This window comes from Sprattus sprattus (assembly GCF_963457725.1).
Source record: "Sprattus sprattus genome assembly, chromosome: 6".
NCBI lineage: Eukaryota > Metazoa > Chordata > Actinopteri > Clupeiformes > Clupeidae > Sprattus > Sprattus sprattus.
This window is the reverse complement of record NC_137925.1, coordinates 27,396,136-27,416,502: the sequence shown is the minus strand read 5'-3', so window position 1 is coordinate 27,416,502 and position 20,367 is coordinate 27,396,136. Positions and strand designations below refer to the sequence as shown.

General features: G+C 41.5%; 2 protein-coding genes across 4 annotated transcripts; both read left to right on the top strand.

The window, feature by feature from the left end:
• The first annotated feature begins 465 nt into the window (after positions 1–465).
• Positions 466–2,950, top strand: LOC308367369 (polyadenylate-binding protein-interacting protein 2-like). Of its 3 annotated transcripts, none has more exons than XM_080841268.1 (4): positions 466–560; positions 1,196–1,342; positions 1,429–1,608; positions 2,228–2,950. In XM_080841268.1, the coding sequence occupies exons 2-4, from the start codon at positions 1,202–1,204 to the stop codon at positions 2,282–2,284; spliced, it is 378 nt and encodes a 125-aa protein (XP_080697394.1). In that variant the 5' UTR covers positions 466–560; positions 1,196–1,201; the 3' UTR covers positions 2,285–2,950. The 3 variants fall into 3 exon arrangements, with proteins under 3 accessions (XP_080697394.1, XP_080697393.1, XP_080697395.1); XM_080841267.1 differs by having other exon boundaries at positions 468–560; positions 1,165–1,342; XM_080841269.1 differs by having other exon boundaries at positions 470–560; positions 1,169–1,342.
• A 6,447-nt stretch (positions 2,951–9,397) lies between these two features.
• On the top strand, positions 9,398–10,033 carry neurog1 (neurogenin 1; the record flags this gene model as incomplete). Its single annotated transcript, XM_080841125.1, has 1 exon — positions 9,398–10,033. One exon carries the CDS (start codon positions 9,398–9,400, stop codon positions 10,031–10,033), a length of 636 nt encoding a protein of 211 aa, XP_080697251.1.
• Positions 10,034–20,367: the final 10,334 nt, after the last annotated feature.

Here is a 20,367-nt window from a genome sequence, read left to right as displayed (position 1 = left end):
GCTTGGTTAGGTAGTTTTCATCCGTTGTCCCTTGGCAGGGGATGACAGAGAGATATGGAAATAAAAGAAATAAATAATAATACAAAATTATATAATTGAAAAAAATAATAATAATAAAAAAAGATAAGCAACAGTTTGACAAAACAGTGCAGTTAAGAAAACAAATTGTAAAAACCAGACAGACATACAAGGTAAACAACAGTGTGACAAAACAGTGCAGTTAAGATAACATGATGGCATCGGGTTTGCTACAGTGTTCCATGGAATATTATTTTTAAAAACAGCGAGCATCCCAAGTGAATGTAGGCCAAACGGTTCAACTCATTTAACGCCTTGGTTTCAAGCCTCTTGGGGAGGGCGTGACTGTGAGTGTCATAACATTTGACCAATCACTCCGAAGTGTTCAGCCAAAGAGTTTCGAATAATGACCGCCTCTCTGGCTCACCCTCAAAATGTAAACAGATACAGCCGCCATTACACTCGGCTACCCTACTTGTCTTATCTTCCGAGAACATCGCTCTGGTGCTAAAAAACAAAACAGTATATCTGGAAATATTAAAGTAAGTGGTTTATAGGTTGAGGTAGTTCAGTTGCTAACCATCCGAGATCACTTAGAGAGACATTGTCAAAGAGTTTTAACATTCAAATTAGCTATGATGATGCCTTTCAGCTTGCTGGATAAAGACAAACCATTTAATATCACAGTCTGTCTTTTAGTTAGGTTAGCATGGTTCTGTAATACACTGTAAGGGGCAATGTTCTGGCTCGATTTTGTCGATGCTTTTCGCTGCGTCTGCATTAGTTAGCGAGTTATTTTTGTAGCTAGGTCCAAAAGATTGTTACTTTGTTGTGTAAGTAACATTTCTTGCAAAGCACTTAGATGTCATTTACACTTCACGTACGTATCTGGTAGCTCCATAGACCTATGTCTATGTTTAGCTCGCAAAGACATCCCACTGGCAGAGTTAAATTGCTTATTTATCAACGTAAATCTGCATCTGTGACTTTCTTTTTTCTAATCCGATAATTTAATTGTTACCCCCTTGTTTTGCCAAACAAAATGATGATTTATAAGTTCAATGCATTAAGGCCTTATAATAAGTACCCTATTGGAAGTAAAAATAAAGTAGCGTAATTGTTTCACGGTCTGTCCATTTTTTTCAGTCAGGCCTAATCATTTTATGACTAACATAAGGTTGAAATGAAAGACCCCGGCCGCTGCTGCAGCAACAACACCGGCTTCATGACTAGCGATGTCATCCTTAATGGCCATCTGAACGGTGAAGAGAACCCCTTTGCTGAATACATGTGGATGGAGAATGAAGAGGAGTTCAACAGACAGGTGTGCTGTTGTTACACCATTTGAGGTGTTTATGAAGTTCTCTTTGTGTGTCACCCCTCTTAATGGCATATGTGTGGTTCTATCAGATTGAAGAGGAGTTATTGGAGGAGGAGTTCATTGAAAGATGCTTCCAGGAGATGCTGGAGGAAGAGGAGGAACATAATTGGTTCATACCAGCACGTGATCTGCCTCAAACCTTTGTTCAGCTGCAGGATCAGCTCAGTGCCCTGATCATTGGTGATGGATACATGCTAAACGACTTAGTAGTAAGTCAGCTCTTCAAGTGTGCTATAATGTTAAACTCTGTTCCCAGCTAAATTAATAGTTCTGCATAATTGACACAATGATGGAGCAGTGCTGGGCAGTCAGATAGTCCACAATAACAAAGGAAATATCAGGCTGCTGTTTCAATAGTATAGTATTTTTCACCACCATTCCAGTAACATGTATTTCTCCTCCATTACACGAAGGAATCAGAATAAAAGGACCTCTGTCTCTCTTTTAAGCGTGAATTCTTGACTGATCATGACTCCCCAAACAAGTCTTTTGGCCATACAAAAATGACCACCATACTTCTGTACCACTCATTGCAGTGCAGTTTGTATTGCTGCTGACAGATGGGTGACATTTGAAGCGTTGTTTTTCTTGGTAACAGGAAAACCCCATAATATACTGTTATGGACATAAAGATTAATAGACATAAAGTGTAGTACACTCGACCACATCCTTTGGCTGACGTATTTTTGGCATAGGAATTCAACTTTATGCAGAAAGTAACTTGAGCAGTTACCATTCAATGTCTTCTTGCTGATGCAGTTTGGCGGAATTATCACATTAAAATCATTACTTATTTCTTGTTTGTCTGTTTTTCTCTCTCTCTTTCAGGTTAACAGCAATTTGAATCCCAATGCAAAAGAGTTTGTTCCTGGGGTGAAGTACTGATCTCAGTCCTGTGATGAATGAAAACCATCTCTTTGCTGTGAATCAGTGCTTAGAGGCTCCTGATGAGATCTTTGTGTCTGTAAAAAAACCTATAAACTCAGAGGAAATACAATTTTGAAGGAACAATTTTGTATACTCAGTAGTGTCACTATAATATGTGAAAGACTGTCCCCATGTCTTTTTAGTTCTGAACATTACACATAGTATAATGCTATGGAACAGCCCTTGAACTGTACTGCACTGTACCTCTATTAACTCCTGAAGATATCCCATCATGCTTTCCTCTGAGGATAATGTGGAGGCATAAAACTACAGCTAACCAAGATAAATTGGTTATAATTTTTCTATTTTTATACCGTGGTATAACAATAGAAATGATACACCAAGGCGACTGTGGAGCAGTAATGCTCTGCTCACTGTTAAAAACATTTGGTCATCTCTCATCTCTCATCTCTCATTTGGTCATCTTTACTTTTATATTTAGTTACATTTGACCTTTTCTGTGCCTTCATGGCATTTGTTAAATTGTTCTTTATGGTACAACTACGCATTTGGCACTGCTATGTAGGAAATATTTAAAATACTGGAGAGAAAAAAACATAAAATTATATCAAATATGTATATTTTTAATACACCTATAAATAAAATATGTGTGGTCCTTTTGAATTATGAGCTGTTGTTCATCTTGTGTGTTAGTGTAGTCACAGTTATTAGTCCTTATGTATTCATATAATCAAATGTTGAAGACATTGACTCGACTGAAAAGCTGAGGTTATTGTATATTCCTTATCCACTAGGTGGCAGTGTTAACTAATCTTTGCACTACCCTCTGCCCGGGCAGCATTGTGTGCTGGTAACTTCCAATCATATCAAACTCTCTATAAACTTAAAATACATTAATGATTACTTTTTCTGTGCCTTCCAAAAAGACAACTTGCATCTTCTATTACTGGCAGGTGGACTTCCTCTACATCTATCTATCATCATGCAACATGTCATGGCCCTCACCCCATAGGGTCCTGTGCACTAAATCCATGTCTCGTGAAAGGAAGGGACAATGGCGAATGACTGGACGGTTTGGGTGAAGAGAATGTCTGTGGGTCCTAGTGATTCCTATGAAAAGAGGTCCAACAAGTTTGTGCTCAAAAGGACAGTTTTCAGAGGCTGTTCTTTGACTGGGGAATAAAGACAGGAGCAGTGGTCTGCCATAGATCAGACTGCCACTCTATTGTTGCCCAGGCAGGTCAGATACCCCCAGACTGAGTCTATGCATATTGATGAGCCTGGGCAGATGTCCACGAATATTTTGGGTTGGTTGAGGGTGTTCCCAACAAAAAGAGTTCTCCAACATGAGGAACGTCCTCTGGGACTTCCTCATTTAGCCTGTGCCACATTCTTGTGCAGAGCTGCCCGCTCATATCATTAACCTTGATATCAAAAAGAAAAACAGAACAATGGGAGAATGCATGCAGATGTCCCTGCAGTAACAAGTTCATGGACCCTGAGATACAACCCTGGCCCCTGATACCCTCCCAGTTCAATCAGACACAGAGCATTGTGCAGGGCTGTGCATTCATCAGTATGCTCGCATTGCAACAGACAAAAGTGGAGGATTTCACCTTTCTGAGACTTAATACAAGTTTTCAATGGTTGTGACAATAATAGCCCAACATAAAAAATAAAAAACTGTTTCTCTGTTAAATATTTATTTTAAATATCTGTTGAGAACAAAGCTATAGCCAAATGCAGAAACGTTTAAAAATCTTGACACTAATCAATGGGCATGAATGCATGAATGAATACCTACATTAATAAACTGAAAGTTATACACAACCTCACAGTTAACTTCGGTATGGAATAACAATATTTGTCTTGATTGTGAATGTTTTCTTTAAGAACTTTAAAGGGTACTATGCCTCAGTATCATTTCAGTATTACGCTGCAACACAAAGGAGAACACAACGCCACTGCAAGCACATTTTGATGAGGGCCTCACAGCCAACACATCTATCTGAAGCCTCTTTCAGATGAAAGAACGACTTCACTCAATGCGGATCAACTCATAGAGAAGCCCACAGCCCAAAGCCCTCTCTGGCCTCAAGTGCCACTCGCCTGCCCTCTTTTACACCTGCTCTCTGTGTGGACGTTACTGGAGCCACACTGTCGAGGAATAGGCCTTCACTTCTGAAACTATCGCTGCCATTGTTACGGCATAATTGCATTTGCCTAGCTAGTCAGAGGTCCTCCATTGCTTGGTGGTCTAAGTCCTTCAGTAGCACCTAATGCAAGAGCAGTGCTTTTGTTTCCGGGCTCCTTTTGTTTAGTGACATTCCATCAAACGGGACTGCTTTGGATCATGTTTTGTTCTAATCTAACATGGGGGTCTGGTTTTGTTTAAAGAATAATAAACACTCGAGGAAGACAGTGTGATGGTATGACAGAGACAATTTGTAAAGCACTCAAGCAATTTTTGCATAATTGAAACCAACAAAAAAAAAGTGACATGTTCCTTTTTAAAACAGAAGTAGGGCATACATGAATTAAAATATGTTAGATGGCAGTCCTCCAACTGTTTTTTCTTACACTTACATGTGTTTAAGAAGTGTAACCTTCACATCATTTATTTTTTTTGTAAATGACTATTGACCAGAATTAACTAGTTAATCCTTTTTTTTCACACCAACTCTAGACTTTTTCCTTTGACTCAAACCTGTACAAGAGTGTACATGAAAGTGTTTCATTTTGATGAATTAAAACAGTTCCCCTCATTGGCCTTTACCACAATTGGAAAATGTCCAGTGTTGGTGTGAAAGTGTCCCAAAACGAACGCAAACTAAAGAGAGCTGTGATGTCTGAACCGTCTCGGTTGCTACCTACGTCCCTTTCTGCCCCCCGACTCTCCTCACCCGGAGCTTTCAGATGCAAAGTAAGAGGACATATGGGGAGGAGGTCTTTCTCCTGCCCTCCTAAAGATTCAGATTGTATGACAAATCACGTCCAGCACCCAACCCCCCCAGCCCCTCAGACAACAGCTTCATTAGAGTGAAAGAGGGAGTTGCTTTTGCAGCTTTGTCGAGTCAAGCTCAGTCCCCTTCCCCTTCTCAATTACTCCATTGTTGGCCACGGCTTCAAGTTATCGCACTCCAAACCATATGGCTCATTTGAGCGTCTCCCAACAAGTGATGCCATCTTCCGCACCCGCACTCACATGTGGGCATCGAGTGCCACAAGCCAGAGATCAGAATGGCAACTGATGGAAATCATCCTTTCTTCCTCCCCCCCAAAGTTGATTACTGGTCATAATGAACAGAACAGGCTGAGGTGACCAGATGCTATCCAGTGAGAACAGTTTCGTCACAAGTGGCAAATCAGGAGAGGAGAGACTAGATGGAATGCTGAAAAGAGGACCAATTAGAGAGGCACAACAGGAGAATAATTATTTCCATCATGTTGACAAGGACATCTAATGAGATAAAAGACCAAACAAAAATGGCTGGCAGTAATGGACTAGTAGTTACAGGACAGATTTGCTGTCTGTTTGTCCGGATGTTCCACTGAATGAGATTGGTGAGGTCAGTGTACTGACCATTTGTCAGTGTTAAGGGATTGTTGAACATTTGTTTTCTTTTAATGATAGGATAACATTGGCAAAGCTTTTTCCCGTTTTACCAAAAGAGTTGCCCGGGTTACTTTGAATTATAAAGTCTTTAGAGACACAAGTTTCATTGTAAGCACTAATGTAGGGTAAACTAGAGGTAAATTATGCACTTGTACAAATACATGAAGACAAGTGAATGGCTCGCTCTGGGTTTGCTTTTAGGCCCGGACCTCTGATTGATAGTGCCAGGTTCACGAACTGGTACATTTTGTGTCTATACTAACAATGAGGACATAAAATTAGCATTCTGCCAGGCTTTAATGAGATTCCGTGACATCACAACCGTAGCACTTGTTTTAAAAAGCAACATTTTAATTATTATTATTATTATTTTATTTTTTTTTAATCAGGTGATACTGGGATAGAAAGACCACGTCATTTTAAAATGTTTTTGGCATGTTGTGGAAAAATGCATTAATATGATCAATGCATGCAGACACACACACACACACACACACACACACACACACACACACACACACACACACACACACACACACACACACACACACACACACACAACACACACACACACACACACACACACACACACACAATCATATACACTCTCAATCATACACACTCATACAGACAGACCTGATACCTACATATAGGCTATGTTACTTCATAATATAGTTAAATAACTTCATAACATTAGGTTAAATATCTCTTTTTCTGTTAAGGCCCATACGAAAAGGTAGAACTTTGTGATATGGAGAGAAGTAACGTGGTACAATTGAAGCACTGGAGCAAGGAATGAATTATCATTCAAAAGTAATGGCCCTATTCTGCCCTTTTTTAACAAGTAGAAAAGGTCCACTGGCTGCGGTCCTGCCTCTGCGCCAGGGGAAGGGATTATTCTACGGATTACCATCTGAAAACTCCTATTAGACTTTCTGACTCAAAGATCTTTGGCGCAGAGTAATCGCGTTAATACCCAGGGATTAATGCTGTGCAAACTGCAAAATTGAATTTAATTCAAACTGTATAAATAGATATGAAATAAATTGGTGAATGTGCCCCCACAGAATAGAGTCAATCCTTCCACACATCCCTTTCTCAGTTTTCAATGGAGGTATACGGCTCTGTTAGCGAGCGAGCGAGTTTAGCACCTGTCATGCAAGTGCCTGTTATATTTCTAGCGCAAGTACAAAGAAGATATTAGACTAAACTGATATGGTTTGTCTTGTCCGTAAATGCAGCAATGCTGCTCGACTAGACCATTGCGCACGCTCTCATTCCAGAATAATGATATGTCGTGGGTCTTTTCAGTGTGTATGTGGTCTCGTGGATAAGACTGGACACTCCAGAGCCGATTGTGTTGTTGTGTTTTCTCACGTGTTTGTTCCATTGAAATGCAATTCCATCTCCTGCCCTTGTGCCTAATCCTGTCAGGGAATCTCCTTGGAAACCTCTCTGGAGTGTGCGCAGGAAAAGCTTCATCCAATCCCCTTCTTCCGACCCCCTTCCCGAGACTTTCTCCACAAAAAAATAAAGTCCAACAATCTGTAGGTTTCTTGCAGAATAAGGAAATAAGTTCACTTGTAAAACCGTTACATTTTATCACTTTATAAGACCAATAAGCGTGTCCTCTGGACGGGTTACTAATGCCGCCAGTAAAAGCAAAATGGGCATCCAGGCTGTTTCTTGTCTTTGATGTTATTACTGACAGGTTGGTGTTGTAATAATAAAATTGATCTCCTCCTATCCGTCAGGACAGTGTTTCCGAAAACACACTATGCTAAAAGGGCCACAAAATTCATTTTCCCCAAGGACGTATCCGGGTATGCAACAGACGAAAATAGTTGTACATTTTACATTCGTTATTTTTTTCCTGTCTAATTTATTTACCCAACAACAGAACATTAATGAATTATGTCTTAACATTTTAACTAGGTTAGTTTATATAATTTCGTCCTCACTGAATAGCCTAAGCAAAATATAAACATGCACCGAGCAGGCGTCTTTCTGTTCACGCTGGGGATATTTGAATACGAATAATGGCATTGGAGTGTCGCAGGCCGAAAAAAAATGGGTGACAAAAGCTCAGAGGTGCAGAATTTGGAAGGGGGACAAGGCGTATAGGACTGAAAAGAAGTGAGGGGTGAAGCGTACAATGGAACAATTCACCTTATAATCGCTTTGATATATTATACATGCCTGAAGACTCTAAACATTGTGTAATTATTTATAAATGACTGTCCCCCTATACACATAATTCAGCAAGGAGAAAGGCGCTGCAGGTCTCTCTCCAAACTATTTCTAAATAGTGCCCCCATCCAGATTTATCAAAAGAGAGGCGAGATGCTAGAAATGGAATAAATGGAATAATTAATGGACAATTGTATGGTTGTCTCATAAAGTTGCTTTAAAATAAACCTAAAGAAATGTGCCAAACGGCGCGGTATAATTTAAAACAGAGCATCCCGTGACATGAATCTTAATAAACCGCAGCAGAATTTAGCGTTAAAATATCATTTTTCGTTACACTCAAATCTTGTTATTTCAGTCTAGAGGCCCTTTATTCTAAACTGACGAGCTCACGTGGGCCGATACATCTTATTTTAAATCCCCCCATCAACATTACAAAGATTTTCTCTATAAGGGATTATTAATTTGCAGATATACAAGTAGGCTATGTTGTGCATATAGTCGAGCTCATAATAATTAGCCCACTGTTAAACGAAAAGAAAGATATTTATGTTTCCCTAAGGATGATTGCGTGCCATCGCTACATTGATTATTTGTGAAAGGTACTGACTATAGCAAGGCTTGCGTTTTGCCAATGTAGGTTTTCCAGACCCTGGCTGTGAAAGAAAATAATTCCTGCCGAACTTGTGGAGTGTGCCCTTGCCTTGGGGGCTAAACGCGTGAGTCATGTGGCCCTCCCTTTTCATTTTCCTCCAGAGGTTTAACTTTAAGTGGGCACGGTCTTTGCAGTAGAGATAGCAACAGCACTGTTCGCGTGGCTGGCCAGCAGTCGAGCGCTCTGATTGGTCAGTCATGATTACAGGCACGCTTCGAAGGGAGGACAAACAACGGGCATAAATTATGCAAATAGGATGGCCGTGCGGCACGGGGCAGACCTGATGCAAGCTATTCATTCATCCTTCCAAAAATGCCCTCGCGAGGGGGGTACGAGCATTGTTCCACCAGGGTATATAAGGTATCTGAGGTTAGTCGTGTGCCAAGCTCACTGGCTCACACGAGCAGACTGAAGAGCAAAAGCAAGACTGACGCGTGCCTCACACTTCTAAACAACTACTTTTGGACTCAAAACACTCCTCTCACCAAACATCCTGCAGGTACGTCTCAAGCCTCTTGGTCATTTTGAAATACTCTACACTTTCAACCAACACTTCGTGCTTTGGCAGTGTTTTTTTACTGGATGTTCATCTAACGAGACCCTTACTTCTATTTCCCCCCCAGATTTTACATACAAAGCAAGTACAGCAATGGAGAACATTTACTCTGACATCGACAGCTCCAACTGTGGCTACTCATTCACTCACACTGACGATGAGGACTCTCGCAGCAGCACCCTGGACGCATCCCCTGCGTGCTCGGTTGACTCATCCTTGAGTGGCATGCAGGAGGCAAGCCCCGAGCCACAGCAGAAGAAGAGGCGCAGGGGGCGGGCGAGGAACGAAACCACTGTGCGTGTCGTCAAGAAGAATCGGCGTGTGAAGGCTAACGACCGCGAGAGAAACAGAATGCACAGCCTAAACGACGCCCTGGACACTTTGAGGACAGTGCTCCCTGCTTTCCCCGATGACACCAAACTTACCAAGATTGAGACTTTGCGCTTCGCCCATAACTACATCTGGGCTCTCTCAGAAACCATAAGGGCGGCAGACCAGGCCAAGACCAACCCCAGGGACGCCACGCTTCTTCTGTCATCTGTAGGTTGCGTGGCGGATGCCCCAAGTCCTGGGAGCGAAGCTTGCTCCTGGTCGTCCAGCGCGTCCTCCTCGTCTTCTCCTTCGTCTTGCTCTTCCTATCCAAGCAGCCCCGCAGCTATGGATGACTATGGATATTTGCAAAAAGATGTCGTTTACGGTTTTCACAACTTCGTTCCCAGCGTCTACTAAACTATTATACTTTATCGTTAACGTTCAGTAGCATGTCTGTATCTGTAGTAAAGGAGAATGTCTGATATAGACAGATTAAGACAAGATACGTGTTCACTGTTTGCCTTAACTGTATTTTCATATGGTTTGTACTGTTTATTTTCACCATTATTCCATGAGATTTATGTTTTTGTTTTGGTATTGCTGACTGCAATACCTTTGCACTTTTGCAGCGCGTAACAAGGTCCACTCCACAGATCTTGATCTCTGCCTCTATTAAAAGTAAATTATAATTTAAAATGAGGACGACGGATTTTCGTTTTCAGCCGGGGGTGAAAAGTCAATTTTACAATTTGTAGAGCGATAATGCAGAAAAACTAGCGTGGAAATTCGGTTTCAACGCTCTGACAAAAGGCTGAAAGGCCGTCAAAAGACAAGGATCTGGTCTAATGCATTATGTATGTTGACCCCAAGAACGCTGTCGAGTCCTGCTTAACCTTTTAGACAGTCCTATAGAGTTGCTCGTTTCTACATTCACTTCATACTTTTCTTTTTTATTTATTCAGCATGTGGCTTTGATATGAAATGTGTTTTTTATTGTATATAAAGAGATTTATTCTATTATGTATTTACCTTAAAGTATACATTTTCTGCAAAAACTTTTGTACAAATAAAACTATAATGTTTATAATGAAATTTGGTGTCTGTCATATTTATGCAGAGAAATTCAGATCGCTTGAAATGATAAAGAAGTATAATTTATGTCATCCAGTTTGCCTTCCCTTTGCATGACTCTTTTTAATTACAAATCCCTTTCCGATAGGGTAGTCATGCATTAGGACTCTACTGGGAGCGTCACTCTGTCATCCATGCATGCTGAAAACAAAGCAGAGAGGACGCTTTCGGATAACGGTTAAGGGCGCGTATGGCAGGTGGATGAAATGGTTCAGTTATCTGATGCTCGTTCAATCCGGAATGGGCCTATTGGACAACCTGAAATGGCTTCAGACTCTTTAATTCATGTTCATTCACGCAAACAATTTTCTTATATATCTTAAATGGTGAAATTATAGCCTGCCTGGGGCCAACTGTTAGCTAGTAAAAACGCGTTTCACGTTAATATTTATTTTCCTCCAAGATATTCCCAAGCATCTGAAATAGTCTAACCCGTCTTGCTTTTACAAGAGAGGTGTAGCGTCCTCTTTTCTTTATCTCAGTTCCAACAGCTTGCATTCTGTGCTTTAGGGGCTCTGGTCATTTTATTTCTATGGAGGCTCAGGTTAAATCCTCCATTGAGTTGGGCATGAGGTCCAGCCAAGCCTCTTGTATCTGCACGTGTCGAGGATAGAAAAGTATAATGGGGGTGCTTCCAGCCCTAGGGAGACAGCACATGCCAACTAATATAAGGGGGAAAAAACAAGGTCGTTCTAAGACAAAAGTTTCTAAGGAAACACCCAAACCCAAATCTGTATCACTGTGCAAACTCGTAGGCAACTGGTTGTGTACAGTGTCATTGCAACATATATAGAATTATCGAATGCATTTATACTTTGCTTTGTTTACGTCTTTTCATCGTTAAATATATAGAACGTTTGCAAGCATGAAGTTGATGTACCATCAAATACGTTATGTGCGTTAATACCACCTGTTTTTGTAGCGCGTCCTAAATTAACGGGTGCCGATGCATTGAAGGGAGTCACAATAATCTGTGTATGCTGTATGACTATATGCCTTTGTTCGTAAGCACAGGACCGTGAGCAATTCCCAACATGAACGCGGAGGCTGGGCTACGTGTTGCGCTCGCACCTGCAAACTAATTATTGCCTCTCCAATGCTTCAGTAAAGAGGAGTTCATCATCAGTTGTACAAAGTTTGGAGGGAATTGTAGCTCCAGTTGTACTGTGATTTTGGGCACTTTTGTCCTCGCAAGGCACTATTTTGATCACGTATTTACTAATTATTTGTTTAACTACACAACTATTTATCCATCTCCAGACTAATTTAAGGATTTGAATTAGTTAATAACTTGTAAATAAGTTGGTTATTTATAATTCTGGAGATGGCAAGAAGAGTATGAGCGGCTTTGTAAATAGCTAAAAACATGGAATCGTATTTTATTATTATATTATTTGTGTATTTTAGTTTGAATAGTTTTAGTTTCTTTTTTCAATTTTACATTTCTTTCCCAAGCTCAGGAAAACTTTTGTGACACTTCAGGGTAGAACTCATAGACTATGACAGAATATTTAAAGTTGCGAAAACACGAAAAAAAAACCTAGATTGTCATGCATGTCGTCCCCTCCCCCTCATCTCTGAGACTGAAAGCAAGTAACTGCAGGGCCTGCACAAGGGTGTGTGTGTGTGTGCGCGTGTGTGTGTGTGTGTGTGAACTGCAGGGCCTGCACAGGGTCAGGGGCCACAGCGGGGGAGCAGACCCCTCTCACCTCCCAGGGAGAAGGCCTCCCATGTCAACGGGCACCAAAACATCAAAACAGTCGGCCTATGTGTACGGCCATGTGCACGCTTCTATGTAGTCCCATCTCCTGTCTACCGACTGCCCTGAGGCCTCAGGAGATGTGTATCCTTGACCTTTCCACTGATCTTCCACCAAGATGAGTCATGCTCAATACATAAATGGGAATATATTGATTTTAAGACACAGTTACGCTTTGGTCCAAGCCCTTGGCAAAAACACCAGCCACAAATCAAGTGCCATCTCGCCCAAATGACCCTCCTGATGCATAATGAAGCACTTGTTCATTTTTAAACGGATCCTAAAAATGTGTTCACATTTTGTTGTCTAGCATATGTCCTACATTTAAATAGGTTGGATAGCAACAATATGGGACAACAAAATGTATTCCCAGATGTCAGTGTACTCGCATGACGGCAAGCAAACCCTCTCAAAAGCCAGACAGACTGACTTTGATTCCATTTGTCTAGATGGTTTATAAGCTCCCTTCAGATCTATTGGGGACATTAAATATTGATGGTGGCAAGATGGGGGCGGCAGCAGGTTGCCAACCTTTAAAGCCTTAAGGAGAGCAAATGCTCTACATTGAAATGGTACCACTTCCTAAAGTGCACTTAAACACATTGCTACAGTTAAACCACACACGATTTATTGAGACATGTGTATTTCAGTGAAAAAAAAATACAGGTTACTGGATATTCTTGTGCATTCTTTATCAATATCCAGCTCTGTTTGGTCTGGTGCCTGGGATAAATTGTATCTTCTCGGATGCTTACATGAGGTAAACAAGCCAGTATCCAACTTCTGCATTAAGATCAATTTATTCGCTAATAGCTATTAAATGTGGTATTGCCTATACAGGTGATTCATTAATATGGATATTAATAACCTAAAACAGAAGGTTAGAGGCCAGATAATCAGGTAGCCGGCCTGGAGCAGCCTATGGCTCATGTGTGGAGTCTCTTTCCCCCTAGCAGCTGAGTGAGCCCTTACCCTGATTGCTTGTTTTGGGTTGTCGACTGTTCGCCTTGAACCACATAACTGTGAGACTAAATCTGTTTGTGGGCTCAACCCATGCAGAGATTAGCAGGTGAGTGCTGACAACTGTGGAGAACAAGCCTCTCCAAACGCTTCTTAAGATCAGGCCAAGCCTCTCTTCCCTTCAGCATTTCAACAGAAGGCTTCACACCTTGATGGTAAAGTCCTAGAGAAGATCCCTCACGGCTATGTAGGGCAATTAAGGAGGCTAATGGTTTGTTGATAAAATTGAGGCTTATTTTCAGTCTAATTGGGACTGTAAGCAACACAAAGACGTGACATGACAATCAACAATTTGGACAAAGAAGGAAAATACTTCTATATAATATATATAGTTTAATATAATATAATAATATTGTGATTTTCATTTACCAAATCTACCCCTCAAATCAAAAAATACAAAACAAACAATAAACCTCAAAAGTAGAATCCTCTATGTCCTCAGTATCACTGAAATGAATGATTACACCCAGTCATCACAATAGAACAGATTCGATCCCAATTGTAAATTCCTCAACATTGTTCTCAATTTGTAAACCCACTGGATATGTTTTGTTGGCGAGGACTAAAGCCTCTACATCACAGACCTTTCTCCCAAAGGCCTCCTACTGCAGGGCACTTTTATGACGGGCAGGAGCTTTTTGTCTTAGCCTGTGCAAGAAGCGCACCCACAGTGATGCAGGAATGTCTGAAGTCAATGGGACCCTCTTGCCCCTTTCTCCTCCTGTGTTAAGAGTTCCTTCCTCCCCGACCCACCTGTAAAGTGCCACCGGCCTTGAGCCACAGCCACATCCCATATTCATTTGAGCAGGCCCAGTATTCTCTGTATTCTCTTTGTGTTCCCTGATAGCGTTTATGAGGAGGAAATAAGTCTATTAGTGTTTGACATCTCTTGGAAGGCCCAGGGCAGTGCATAGGGATGTTTGATGGAGCTCCATCTCATGGAGGCCCAAGGGGTACTCCCAGGGTGGTGCAGAGAACTACTTGATGGAGTTCCTTGCATTGGCTTTGCCCAGAAGCAGACCTCATTCACTCAAAACAACAGGAGCCATTTTGGATGGTAATGGGGTGAGCCCTGTAAGTTTGATTCACAAATCCATTAAAAACGAGCATCTGTCTGTCCTCTCAAATGAACATGGTTCTGCCAAGCTCCTGTGGCGTGTAGCGGACCTGAGAGTGTACCTACACTAGCCATCTTTACTGTGAGCAGGAGCTAGTAGGAAAGGGACCATTGACTGTGATGGGTTTTGTTTCACAAAAGGAAAACACATTTTCTTAGATTTGAGTGCGTTTGATGTCTCTTTGCACACGTGTGTTTGCTTGCATCTGATAAACAACAACAAGAGTGAGTCGTCTCAATTAATCAGCTACATTTAGTTTTCTAGGTTGCCACAGTGATGCATTGCCACTGTAACAGCGTCATCTGTCCCGTCATATGAGCCTCACCTCCACCTGAGAGACGAGTTACTAGCGCAGATGTTCCTCTGTGTTAGATTAGGCATATGTCACCAATAACCCGAGGTAGAGGCCAGCCTCACATTTTGAGAGCACTTGTCCACTTAGGAGCGAGACAGACACAAAGGCTTAGAGAGAGCCCTGCCCCGGGGCTGCTGGTTCCAAGTGGCTGCCTGCAGTGTGTGAAGATATCTTACATACGGTTGTAATGGAAAGCCACAAACACACAGGAACGGACACAGCCCCACCTCCAACCACACACACATGCACACACGGACGCATTCACACAAATACAAACACACATTTGCAGGTATATATATACCTATGCAATAGTGATATAGTAAAGGTCTTGAAATTGTGAAAATGTTATACCTCAGTATCGTGTGAGTTGCTCAATGATCACCGCAACTTCTCAGCAAGAACTGGGAACAAGATATAGATTTTTACAATTTAGAGCATTACAATGAGCAGCTTTATTGTCTTAAAATTGTTCAATTTATTCATTTAAAATGAGTTTTGCAACTGTCCTGTAAATGACTAATCATTGACTTGACATACATGTAAGATATACATATACACAATGAGATACATCCAGTGTTTTTTCAGCAAATAACAAGTCCGATAACCCAACCCAAAACATCCGTCAACATGATCGTTTCTCTAAAGGACTGTAAACTGAAGCACTCTTCCTGACAGAGTTTTGAAAGGGATGTCCGACCCAGGCCGTGGAGTGTGGCAGCAGGTTACGAGTGCTCTCGACCATGTTAAGTGCTGTCTAATTAGCCTGGAGTGGCCTGGAGTGGGGCCCGGTGACTGGGGGTGGAGATGCACCTACCTGAGTTGATACGCACTGTCACCTATGCCTGGCCCATCCCCCCCTTCCGAGTGCAGCCTCTTTCTTCAGGGCAAGAGGAACAACCAGATGCTCCGATGCCCACGGAGGCAGAACAGAGTCACAGGAAAGTGTCAATCAAAAGGGTAACCATGCAGCCGCCCGTTTCTCCAGACTTTGATTCCCCCCTTCGCCCGTAAGCCCCCCTACCCCCCGCAAAATAGATGACTTTTTAACCCCGCGCCCACTTTGGGAGCTGGCCCTCAGAGACCACAGAGATAAAAATCAGGGAAACTCAATACCATCCAGGTTTTTGGATAAACAGATGTGATTTTTTCCCCCCCTGCTTTCAATACGCCACAAGATAACCTCTTCCCCTTTCCTCCCAACTCCTGCCGCAGCACCTGTAGCCATGCCATCATGCCAAGACGGATGGCAAAGCTTCTGTCTCCGACACTTGTTATTTGATGCTGTCTCTGAGGTAAAGTCAATAATTGATTTTGTGTGAATAATTGGCTTGGTGACATGCCACTGTCAAAGAGAAGTAGCTATTTTTTTTTTTTTTTTTTACAATACCAGGAAAGACTATTTATTCAAAGCAGAATTCATGTATATGAGTACTCTAATAACAATACATATGCACATTTCATAGGGTCTGTTTTTCAAGCAAACAATCTTGGATGGTGGTTAAAAAACTATATAAAGTGTTTTTACTGATCTTTTTTTGTATATATTTGTTTTTGTATATTCTCATAAAATCTCAGAGAATATTCTCATATTGTATAGTTGTTCTTCATGGACCAAGACAGTATAAGTCTTGCATGATTTAAATAAAGATGTAAAGACTCAAGAGATAAGCATTTGTAATTATGCTATTCCATGCTATGATATGGCTTTATCCCAGAGCCAAAAGTGAGGTCTAAAAAGGGCAATTTTAAGGTTATAAAAGAACATGTTATTCAAGCACAGTGGGTTAATGATGATGGAGATGATAATTATAATTATAATATAATAATAGTTATTTTTCCTCAAGGAAGGACAAGCATCCTAATGGATTCAAAGGCAGAGAGGATGATAATTGAAAGAGATAAAAATCTAATTAGTCTGTATTAGTGGACGCTCAATACTATGCCATGACAGTCAGTGTGCAAACACTGTCATTTATCTTCTCTCGTAGCATTGGCTAATATGCCATAGGCTAATATCCCATAGACTTATATGCCATAGGCTAATATGCTATAGGCTAGTATGCCTTAGGCTAATCTGCCATAGGCCTACATCTCAGAATAGGAAAAGCAGAACCAGGATGTATAGAAAACCTGAAATAGAAAATAGAGAAATATAAAAAAAAATCATGAAATGACTTGATTTTCAGAGTAGACTGGCTCTTCCACACACAGTGTCTCTGAAGGATGGGATCCATGGTTACCCTCCCACGGCGACGGGATGATTTCTGTTTTACTATCGGGGGCTATTACTGGGACCTGGGAGTGAGGGCTTTTTTATGAGAACTTAATCAGGGCTGCAGAGGTCAAGCCCCCCTACTTGTCTTCAACAATTACCATGAAATTCTTAATGTCGACACAGCCGAGGGAAGCCCAAATTTAAAAGTGTCATCGAGAGGGCGACGGCTCTAGCTGTGCGTGGCTCTCCTCCCCACCCCACACACACACACACACACACACACACACACACACACACACACACACACACACACACACACACACACACACACACACACACACACACACACACACACCAAACACTTCCACCCATCCTCCTGGGTCAGGGCGGCAGGCGCAGGAGAGGCTGAAGGTGTAGCTGGGCTGCCGTCACTGAACCCCTGACCTCCGTCAGACAGCGGAGAAAAGGCAATTTCCAGTGCTGTAAAAACAACCTAGCAACAGGGATGGTTGTCTAAAGCGGGCTTTAGGACCTACTCTCATTGACTTTCCTTTAGTTTTTTTTCAGAGAGCATCATGTACTTAGAGACCTGCAGATATTGCCTACAACTTTAGTCAAGTGTTTGAGAGAAAAAACTGAAAATCCTATTTTGTTTGCATGTCTTGTGAGACTAGCAGTGCAATGCAGTATGCAGTTCAATACACAAGACAATAGGAGCACGAGTATAAAATGTTGCATCTTAAGAAAATGGAGCTTTGAAATTTAAATTGTTAAAATTGAGTCCCTATATCTTATAGCTAGATCCCTGTTGTCGGTTAAATAATGAATCCCATTTTCCAACTTAAATAATAAAACTGAATCCCTCCCTTTCATTTGGTCCTCTCTCTTGCTTTCAGAGAACATTTCTGTTTAAATTCACCATGAAGAAAAGTATAAATCAGACATTTAAGTTGGCCTGCTGCACGCCTAGCAAACAATGCCAAGAGAATAAGAGAAGAAGAGGGTAACGCCATAATGTAAAATAGTTAAAAGCTTATTAGAGCCATTCAAAGGCAGCGTGATTCCCACTTTGTTTCGGAACACCCTGAGCTCCTCCTTTCAAGTGATTGTGAAGGGGGCAATTCAAATCTCTTTGGGTCCATATGAATGGAGGCCTCTTAAAGCTCCTTTATAAGCCAGCAAATTCCCCACAGGCGTATGCCCTTTAGCTCCATTACTGATTTACCCAGAGCATTCATCTCCAGCCTTCTGCTTCTCCCCTCCCATTGTTCTCCAGTGCCAACCCCAGCACCTGACAAACTCTAGGACCAGGCTTCTTTTGCTCCTTAAAAACTGTGTAGGCCCTAAACAACCGAGACTATCACTATATTTCTTCCCCCCCCCCCCTTCTCCCATCTTGCATATTTTACAACAGCGGAGTATGCAGGGGAGACGGAGTGAGAGAGGACGATTGATTGATTCTGCTCACCCATGGGGTATAACATTCAGAAATGTTAACAGAAACGCCTGAATGAGGCAGACCCCTCTCTGGAGAGGAAAAAAAGGGGTGGCTTGATTCTATTCTTTCTCTCTCACCAGATAAAGGAGTGAAAAAATTCCAAGTGGACCCATTGCCTCTGTACTTAGATTAATTAGGCCCCCTTTAAGGGCTGTTCATCCCAGTTCTAAAATAGGGCTCCAAGTTGTATTATGTAGTTTTCAGAGCCATTTGCATTTGTTTGTGTGTCTGGGGTTAGTGTTGAGGAGCACTTGGAGTGGGATAGAGGGAAACAGGAGACAATGAGAAGGGAAAATATTCTTTTAATGGCTTTTGCAGTGTACTACACTGTTTTTCTTACTCATTAAAGTGAACAACTCTCAGACAGCAAAAGGATGGAAAACAAGAAAAACATGCAATGGAATGAGACACTAAATAAAGATGTCTTAGTTATGTATATGTGCCGTGGATATGTATATATAAGCCTGTTTTTGTCTCTATGCATGTGCACACCATGAGTGTGTATCGCTCTATCTTCCTCTTTGTGATTTCTTTTTCATCTTTTAAGATATTATCAGTGTCCTTAATGTTTCAAAAGTGATATCTTATGTTTCAGAGTGTCTGTGGGCAAGTGAATTATAATAGACATTAGGGATGGAGCTCACAATGCACATTTGGTCATAACGCACATTTGTCATAAAGAGTCATGCATAAATATCATATATCATCTCAACTTAAGCATGTGAAGAAAATAACAAGTCGGTGAGTAAGTGTCACTCAGCCAATTTGTGGTGCAGCTGCCCATCAACTAGACCATGAGCTCTTCATTGAGATGAGGGAGGAGATGGGGCTTTATGCTCACTTATAATTAATGATTTTATCTGATTAGTTTTCATCAAACACAACACAACATAACATAACATAACATAACATAACATAACATAACATTAAAATAATTATACCATATCCTTTATGAAGCAGGTAAACAAGAAGCAGATAAATAAGAAGACAGAGGAGAAGACATAAAGGATTCTTCCACCCTGAATAATGGACTGGCCTAGAGATACTACTTCAAATACGGTTTCATTAAACTACAACTTAAATGCTGCATCATTCAAAATAATATTGCTTTGTCTTTCATGTGTGTAACAGGTGCAATATTAAAAGTGTTATGGTTGTGCCTGTGTATAAACTGTTTCAGGATCTTTGTAGAAGTTATCTGCTTCCAAAAGACAGAGCAGAGCATGTCAGCAGTCAGTCACACAGTCTTGCACATGTTGCCCATGGTAAAGTGTGTCTTTGCGCTCTGAGAGGACCTCAGTGACACACACACACACACACACACACACACACACACACACACACACACACACACACACACACACACACACACACATACACACACACCTCAGTGCAGTGATTATGGGAGATCATTGGGTTGCCAGCAGTTCAGGAGTCCTGGCCACAGCCACTCCCTGTGCGTGCTGCTACATCTGGGGCCATGTGTGTGTGTGTGTGTGTGTGTGTGTGTGTGTGTGTGTGTGTGTGTGTGTGTGTGTGTGTGTGTGTGTCTGTCTGTGCGTGCTGCTACATCTGGGGCACGCGAGGCAACATGGGATCAGGCTAGCAGCGTGAGAAGAGGGTCTCCTCAGGCAGGAGAAAGACAACAGAGGGCC